Consider the following 7,500-nt stretch of genomic DNA (forward strand, 5'->3'; position numbering starts at 1 on the left):
ACAGACACCACCACTGCTGGGTGAGAGAAGTGGTGGCGAGATTAGTCCAGTAAGTGCCACCGCAACAGCTCTACAACTCGCCGAATGTGTCATCTGCATGGAACAAATGGTAAGAACAGTCACGCGTTTCACCGGTTCGGGTTTCAAATAACAATCCTTCTCGTTGCAGGTGCAAGTGATATTTCTACCATGCGGTCACATGTGCTGCTGTACGGTGTGTCACACCGAGGTGCAGGATTGTCCCATGTGCCGTGCATACATCGAGCGGAAAATCAAAGTTATACAGCCTTAAGACCCATGAATGGCGAGAACCCCGAATCAATCGACTCTAACCAACCAACCAACCAACCAAACAGCCAACAGCAATATCGAGCAAAAGGATTTAAATTGCGGAATCAATTCAATTCAGCGTTTAGTCAAATTATCCGACAGTTTTAGTATATTCATCGTCGCCCTAGTCAGAAGCAACGTAAGTCTTTAAGCCATTTCAGACAGGTTTAAAATAATGTTATACGAAAATTGCAGAAAAAAACACAAAAAAACGCTAAATGCTTGACGGATTTCTAAGCAAAGCTAATTCGAAATGCCTAAAATACCCATATATACATACTCTAGTACTATTTCGGAAGTTGAAATCGAGTGACGAGAGGTCGATGCGTGAGTAAACGTCCGTACTAATACGGTATCTAACAAGGGAACATAGTAAATGTGGTAATTTCGCGAAATAATTGAACAAAATTGGAACTTATATCACGTACGTACGTAACGGTAACAAAACGAACAGAGCAAGGAAAACACCAAACGCCATTTTATGGCAAAAAAGCTATTCTAATTCTAATCTAGCCCTAAGAACAAACAATACTAATCCCCCACTTCATTATCATCTCTCTCATGTTCCTGTTGTACGTTCATCTAAAGGAATGGTTGATTTGTTGTTAAGTTTAAATGGTGACTGCAACAGCAGAATCGATCGTACGCAATAAGACAAAAGACAAACACTTCTCGAAAGAAGTGGCTAATAGCGTAGAAGAGATTTTACTTATGTTATCTGTTCCCACTAAGTATCTTTGAAACAACTTTGTGCATGTTTACCTATAAGTATGCACAATCATACATCATAATCCCTAAAGATAAGGAAGAAGGAAGGCAGCACAATCGTGCGTCTGCGACAATTATCATTCTACGCTGCTATCACAACGCATTTTACGTTGATCTTGACGTTAGGAATCCCTCGGTGATTCTCGGTTTTATACATTTCGTTTTGTAATTCATAATACGAAACAAGTTTTAAAATAAAGTTTTATCTCTCAAAGTATTTATTTCTCACTGTCTGGTAGCTGGGAGAGATTTCATTTGTACTTTCTGTTACGACTGGTAATGCTTACCGTCGATGCTGTGTTTAACGCCGAGTTCATACGCTTATGTACTAAAGACGAGTATGATAATATCATATGCATGGTACTGAACACGGGATCTTCTACCAACGGTTGGTAGGTAAATCTTAAAAACTAGAACAAAATACCATCGTTTTCACTTCAAATTTGAAGCACAACGTTTTAAATATGTTGAGTATGGTGCAATAGTATACAAAACGATGAAACACACGGTTTCACGATCACTTGCGACGGTAAACCTTCCCGCCGTATCGTACCACGAAAGCATTGACATCGAACTTACGCTTGCAGCCTTCGTAATTCATGTAGCGGATCTTACCAAAAATCTCACGCTCTTTCCAACCCTGATCATGGATGCCAGCGATCGACCACATGCAACCGACGTACCCGTTCGGATCGCGCCCATCCAAGTTGAAGCGATCGTTGAGGTAGATAGCAGTCTCGAGCGCCTCTTCAGGTGATTTAGTCCACTCGAGGATCTTCTTGGCCCAGTACATGCGCAAAAACCCGTGCATCTTGCCTTCCTTCACCATCTGCAACTGGGCCGAGTTCCACAGATCATCGTGGGTTTTCGCCGTTTCCAGTTCCTCGCGCGTGTAGCAGTACACGCGCCGATCTTTGCGATGATCATCAAGCGTTTTGCGAGCCCAATCGTACGCTCCCTTGAGATTGTCGTAGTTTTTGTTGTAAAAACAAAAGTTATCGGCCAGTTCGCGGCGTACGATCGCTTCCTCACAGAACGAGGCCACGCTTTCCGTGTGACGCTTGCCGTGACTCTTCACGGCCAGTACAGCCCGCTGTACTGCGATCTGTCCAAAGTGGAACCACGGTGAAAGGTTGGACAGTGCATTCTCCGTTGGATCGTTGCGTTTGGCGTTGAACTTGCCGAGACGTTTCTCGACGAAGCTCTGTAGTGTTGCTACACCACCGGTATAACCCGGTGTGGCCCATTTGACCTCATCCACCGTACGATCGACCTCCAGAGAATCGATCACCTGGGGCCAATCAATCGGCTCTGCTTGGAACGAAGCCTTGTGCGGATGTTTGATGACTGGCGGGAACGGCGTGAGAAAGGTACCCAGGTTGTTGTTCACCTTGTTACGTATCGTACGCGCCGCGTACTCCAGCTTCTCCGAGGTCACCCAAACCGGTACGATGTTGTGCGCGTCCACCTGACACAGGGGCACCTCCATCGGCAATGCCTTCCGCACATCTTCTACCCACTGCATCGGTACCCGCAGCGGACTGAAGTCACACACCACACCTCCGATTCGGTGTTTCTTCACAAAGGCGGGCACATTCTGACCGGCGTTACCACGCAGCAGATGGAAGTGTATGTTGAGCTTCTCACACTCCTTCGCGACCTCTTCTAGCCCGTTGAGCATAAATTTAAAGTGTCGGATGGTTGCATCCAGGAAACGTGGCACAAGATTGAAGCAAACATGCAGCGGGAGTTCATTTTTAAGGGCCAACTTCTGGGCAAAAAGAAAGGCCCAGTTATCCTGGACGCGTACATCCCGCGACATCCAATACAGCACGCCTTCTTTGCCTTCTTCGATCACTTTAGCGTCGGAGAGGACACGCACGCGCTTCTTTTTGAAATCGAAATCCAGAATCGATTTGGCTGTGGCCGCTCGTTCTGCCCGGAATAGAGCCACAAAGTCGTCGCTCTTGTTGGTGCTGCCGCTGGCTTCCACAACTGGACCGGACGTTGAGGATCCGTTGCCAGTTTCATCTTTTTTCGGCTTCTTCGCAGGCGGTTCCATCGAAGTTTTGCCTCCGGAGGAGGATGCACGGGCCGCTTTCTTCATCATTCTGGCCGACCTGTTTTTGGAATCAAATACTGCTGTAAGTGAAAAAGGCGAAATTCGGGGCATGTGAAGCCGGGAAGATACTCACGAAATAACTTGCTCAAGGAATACTCGATTGATCAGCAAAGCACGTGTACTACAAACTCCGAACATGAATTTCAACAAACAACGCAAATAATATCCGAAACGCGCGGGCTGTCACTTACCAAATCTGACGAAATTCAGCTAACTATGGGTGCAAAAGCAGCACATACTGACCAAAACAGGGATTTCTTCAGTAAAATTTAAATAGAAGTTAGCTGATTTATTTATTGAACAGTTCGTTCATTCACTGTCCGAATCCTGCTCTAATTCTCTCGATTTCAGTCTTGCCGCGAGTTCTTTCGCCGGGTTGAACATACCGTTCGTCTGCACGCCACAGATTGCACAGCGGGATGATTTTTTGAACTGCGCCAGGGCACACTTTTCGCAGAAATAGTGTTTGCATCTGCAAAGAGGAATACGGTCATTACAAGAAGCTCACCGACATGCCATGACTCCCTGCAACTTACTTGGTTACGATCGGATCGACGAAACTTTCACGGCATATGAAACATTTGAATGGCAGCTCTTCGTCGTCCGAGTGAATCTCGTACTTGGTATCATCACCATCCGAATCATCGGCCGCATACGTGCCGCCCGTTCCGGCACCCTCCTGCTCCATCTGCCAACCGTGCTTGTAATCGCTTCGATCGTGCAAGAACTTGCAGCTATCACCGAACCCACAGTAGCCCGTTTCCTTGTAATCCTTGCAGATGTCCGGCTGATAGTCCCAGCGTACGGTCGAACGGATGTTGGCCGGTGCCCGAATCGGTCCTTTGCGCACCATCCCCGAGGCTGCGTTGCCTTGGGCGCTGTCCTTTTTCTTGAAAAACTGCGTGTAGTTGTTCAACCCTCGGTATACCTTATCGTCCTGTTTGCCTTCCAGCTCCTTGTTGATGTCGATACTTTTCTGGTAGATGGCTTGCGCATCGCGGTCCGTTTCGGTTTCGATTTCTAGTTCCGCCGTGGCTCCTTGGTCTCGCGGGCCTTCCGATTGAGCTGTTCGTTTCGATTTGTAGCTAACCACCACACTATCGTCGTCTTCAGCGCTCGAGTTGGAGGCATTCGCATCCGCTGCCGATGGACCGGCCTTCTTTCGGAGGGCTGAGGTACTCTGAATGTTGGGGTTCGCTTTCTTGCGTTTTTCGTTCGTAACGACCACTGCGGACTCATTTTCGGCTGTTTCATCTGAAAGACGAAGCCATCCTTTAGCAAATAGCTTGGCAATGTATTCAACAAAACCTACCTGAATCACTGGAGGACTGTTTGCGCTTCCGGGCGCCTTTATTCTTAAGGTTCCGTTTTATGAAAGTGGACATCACGCCAACGATTCTGCTGTAAAAAAGTATCCATCCTCGTATTTAAAAAGAGACTGCCATGACTACTGGGACGGGAAAATTGATACGAACCTAAACTTGCAGGGTTCACAATCCTATTTTGTGGTTTGAACACCGTCTTTTGGAGAAAATAGTTGAAATTCTTCACTTTTTGTGGCGTTTTTCGCGGCCGGACAAAAACTCAAAACAAAGCCGGGTTTGACAGCTCGTTTAAAGTTTGACACTTGAATTTTTTTGTCGTTATCGCTCCAGGACGCCAGCATTTTTTCAGGATATCCTTATCATAAAAAACAGTAACTCCTAATTCGTGCCGTGTTGATCATGCAATAAAATTGAACCGCATTCTTTAAACAGACTATCACCGTCGAGGATCGTCACAGAAGGACAAAAATGGACCCTTGGTCGACGGCGCTCTTATCGGGGATCGTCCTGATAACGCTCGCTGCACGAAGTTATCATGCGCAGCTCGTCGAACGCCCAAACGTGCTACTGATCGTTCTGGATGACTTTCGACCGGCGATCCGACAAGGATATGGGGACGAAAACGCGATCACACCCAACCTCGATCGGCTTGTTCAAACGGGATATCATTTTGAAAATGTCTTCGCACAGGTACCGATTCCGCTACCGGCATTGTGACTATCTGCTAACCAAATCTGCTGAATTTCTTTCATTTCAGCAAGCACTTTGCGCCCCGAGCCGCAACTCCATGCTGACCGGTCGTCGTCCAGATACTGTACGGTTGTATGATTTCTACAGCTACTGGCGCGAATTTTCCGGCAATTTCACGACCCTGCCACAGTATTTCAAGCAGCAAGGCTATCGCACTCACTCGGTGGGAAAGATCTTTCATCCTGGTGCTTCATCGAACTTTACGGACGATTACCCGCTTAGTTGGTCCTCCCCGACGTTCCATCCGCAATCGGATCCCTTCTCTAACTCCCCGGTTTGTCCCGATCCGCAGGATGGCGGGCGATTGCACCGCAATCTGCTCTGTCCGGTGATACCGGAGAGGCAACCGTTTCACACTCTGCCAGATATTGAAAGTACCCAGGAGGCGGCACGATTTCTCCGGGAAGCAAGGAACGAACCCTACTTTCTCGCGGTTGGCTATCGTAAACCACACATTCCGTTTCGTATCCCGGTGGAATACCTGAATCAACATCCGCAGACCAAGTTTCAAACGGTTGGCAATGACCAGCGACCGTATGGATTACCGTCGGTGGCTTGGGCTCCTTTCTTGGATGTACGCAATCGGGACGATTTCGAACGGCTAGATGTACCATTCCCTTACGGTCGCATTCCGGAAGATTTTCAGCAGCGAATCCGTCAACACTATTACGCGGCCGTGACCTATGTGGATGATCTCATCGGACGGTTGCTGGCGGAAGTCAAGATGGATCAAACGATCGTAATGGTCACGTCCGACCATGGATGGTCACTCGGCGAGCATGGGGAGTGGGCAAAGTATAGTAATTACGATGTCGCCCTTAGGGTTCCACTGATACTCGTTACCCCAACGCTTCCCACCGGCAATGGCATGAAGATAGAGAATGTTGTAGAGCTATTGGATGTATTTCCGACTCTTGTAGACCTGGCCGGACTAGCACCGGTACCTGCTTGTAGTAAACAACGACCGCACAAAGCGGTGGCTTGTGTTGAAGGTAAATCGCTCGTATCATTACTAATCAATACCACCGTTGATCGGAATCACGAAGAGCAATGGGTTGCCTACAGTCAGTTTCCGAGGCCCGGTATTGAGCCGAGCGTGGTACCAAGCAGTGACGAACCGAAATTACGATACATCAAAATCATGGGTTACAGTCTACGCACCGCACGCTTCCGCTACACGGCATGGATACAATTCAATCCCGATACTTTCAAGCGAGGTAACGATGCACTGCAATGCTTGATGAGGCAACGCTCTTTATCTCACATTAGCTTTTTTCGTTCTCAGACTGGAACACTGTGTATGGCGAAGAGATGTACGATCACCTGATCGACGAGCAGGAAAACCTGAATCTTGCTGACCGACCGCAGCTTCAGCTTATCAAAGACTCTCTGCGAGCAATCTTGCAGGCCAAGTTTCCTTAACTGTGACGGAGAGCGCTCTTCTCATAATCCTAACCACCTCGAGTTTTTTTTACATAAATATACAAATTTATTCAATAATGATACCTCCGTTTGTTCATAAATCCGTCCCAACCAACGGGCCCGGTTCTATTGATATACATAACCACGATAACTACTTCATAAGGTGCTTGATTTATGCGGGGATCTTCGTATGATGTACAATCACGATTTGCAGTTGCCAACAGTCCGAGTGTTTTACATCCACTGTGCTTAGGAGGGGGAACGACGGGATCCTTTAAGAGAGGTGTGGGGGGCGGTTGATGGTAGAAAGCTGTTTCCCGGGCAATACTATGGATGGGACACATAAACTGGACTTGCCCCATTTTCAACATGAGATACGAATTGAATCAATTGTAAGAGTGTAGTTGACGAGCACGATGAGTTATGTAGCTGGATCGGTAAGGAAGCTTACGAGTAGCACAAGAAGTGATCACTAACACAGTGTGGAAGATGTTTCCTGTTGTTGACTATTGCTTTCAGGTGAGGTGAGCAACACTTTTAACGCTTTTGCCACAACGAGCACATCGTCACAATAGAAACACTGCACCATGGGCGGGTTCATGCACCTCAATTCGCCATCTTCGGGCTTCAATTGATACCGCGTTTAAGCAGGGAAAAGCAGGCAACCACGGGGGTCAGGTCAGTGCATGCATGACAATTGGATCCCTCTTCGTCTATTCTATCGACGGCGACCTCACAGCTTTGCCGCTACTTTGTCCTTCTCATTGGCTACTTTGTTTTTTT

The 7,500-nt window shown here is 47.4% G+C and overlaps 5 protein-coding genes across 8 annotated transcripts in view; 2 read left to right on the plus strand and 3 right to left on the minus strand.

Moving 5' to 3' along the window:
- The window catches only part of LOC125955222 (E3 ubiquitin-protein ligase LRSAM1-like), a 4,120-nt gene extending 2,808 nt beyond the window's left edge, over positions 1-1,312 (plus strand). For both annotated transcript variants that reach the window (XM_049686219.1, XM_049686220.1), the window contains 2 exons: positions 1-109; positions 170-1,312. The exon at positions 1-109 is cut by the window's left edge and continues 479 nt beyond it. In XM_049686219.1, the coding sequence (XP_049542176.1) occupies positions 1-109; positions 170-292 (232 nt within the window). In that variant the 3' untranslated portion in view covers positions 293-1,312. The remainder of the gene's footprint in view (positions 110-169) is intronic.
- On the minus strand, positions 1,313-3,436 carry LOC125955223 (deoxyribodipyrimidine photo-lyase). The gene is made up of 2 exons (XM_049686221.1): positions 3,294-3,436; positions 1,313-3,218 (listed from the first exon to the last, which is right to left on the minus strand). Exons 1-2 carry the CDS (start codon positions 3,356-3,358, stop codon positions 1,616-1,618), a joined length of 1,668 nt encoding a protein of 555 aa, XP_049542178.1. The 5' UTR covers positions 3,359-3,436; the 3' UTR covers positions 1,313-1,615.
- Positions 3,437-3,488: 52 nt separating this feature from the next.
- LOC125955229 (E3 ubiquitin-protein ligase RNF113A) lies at positions 3,489-4,789 on the minus strand. Of its 2 annotated transcripts, none has more exons than XM_049686237.1 (4): positions 4,696-4,789; positions 4,533-4,618; positions 3,757-4,474; positions 3,489-3,692 (listed from the first exon to the last, which is right to left on the minus strand). In XM_049686237.1, exons 2-4 carry the CDS (start codon positions 4,603-4,605, stop codon positions 3,530-3,532), a joined length of 954 nt encoding a protein of 317 aa, XP_049542194.1. In that variant the 5' UTR covers positions 4,606-4,618; positions 4,696-4,789; the 3' UTR covers positions 3,489-3,529. The 2 variants fall into 2 exon arrangements, with proteins under 2 accessions (XP_049542194.1, XP_049542193.1); XM_049686236.1 differs by having other exon boundaries at positions 4,533-4,621; positions 4,696-4,788.
- Positions 4,790-4,973: 184 nt separating this feature from the next.
- On the plus strand, positions 4,974-6,728 carry LOC125955225 (iduronate 2-sulfatase). Its single transcript, XM_049686224.1, has 3 exons — positions 4,974-5,235; positions 5,303-6,512; positions 6,581-6,728. Exons 1-3 carry the CDS (start codon positions 5,014-5,016, stop codon positions 6,715-6,717), a joined length of 1,569 nt encoding a protein of 522 aa, XP_049542181.1. The 5' UTR covers positions 4,974-5,013; the 3' UTR covers positions 6,718-6,728.
- A 50-nt stretch (positions 6,729-6,778) lies between these two features.
- The window catches only part of LOC125955221 (H(+)/Cl(-) exchange transporter 5), a 7,494-nt gene continuing 6,772 nt past the window's right edge, over positions 6,779-7,500 (minus strand). Inside the window, exon 12 of one of the 2 annotated variants that reach the window (XM_049686218.1) lies at positions 6,779-7,500. This exon is cut by the window's right edge and continues 229 nt beyond it. The gene's annotated coding sequence lies outside the window, so the exon portion shown is untranslated. The other variant, XM_049686217.1, reaches the window with a different exon arrangement.

Source organism: Anopheles darlingi, chromosome 3 (assembly GCF_943734745.1).
Source record: "Anopheles darlingi chromosome 3, idAnoDarlMG_H_01, whole genome shotgun sequence".
Lineage (NCBI taxonomy): Eukaryota > Metazoa > Arthropoda > Insecta > Diptera > Culicidae > Anopheles > Anopheles darlingi.

Coding starts and splice junctions, on each gene's coding strand:
- LOC125955229 (XM_049686237.1), bottom strand. CDS start 4,605: ATGTCCACTTTCATAAAACGGAACCTTAAGAATAAAGGCGCCCGGAAG. Junction 4,475..4,532: donor ACAGTCCTCCAGTGATTCAG/GTAGGTTTTGTT, acceptor TTCGTCTTTCAG/ATGAAACAGCCGAAAATGAG. Junction 3,693..3,756: donor GTCGATCCGATCGTAACCAA/GTAAGTTGCAGG, acceptor TCCTCTTTGCAG/ATGCAAACACTATTTCTGCG.
- LOC125955225 (XM_049686224.1), top strand. CDS start 5,014: ATGGACCCTTGGTCGACGGCGCTCTTATCGGGGATCGTCCTGATAACG. Junction 5,236..5,302: donor TTGAAAATGTCTTCGCACAG/GTACCGATTCCG, acceptor CTTTCATTTCAG/CAAGCACTTTGCGCCCCGAG. Junction 6,513..6,580: donor TCCCGATACTTTCAAGCGAG/GTAACGATGCAC, acceptor TTTCGTTCTCAG/ACTGGAACACTGTGTATGGC.
- LOC125955223 (XM_049686221.1), bottom strand. CDS start 3,358: ATGTTCGGAGTTTGTAGTACACGTGCTTTGCTGATCAATCGAGTATTC. Junction 3,219..3,293: donor TTCCTTGAGCAAGTTATTTC/GTGAGTATCTTC, acceptor TTCCAAAAACAG/GTCGGCCAGAATGATGAAGA.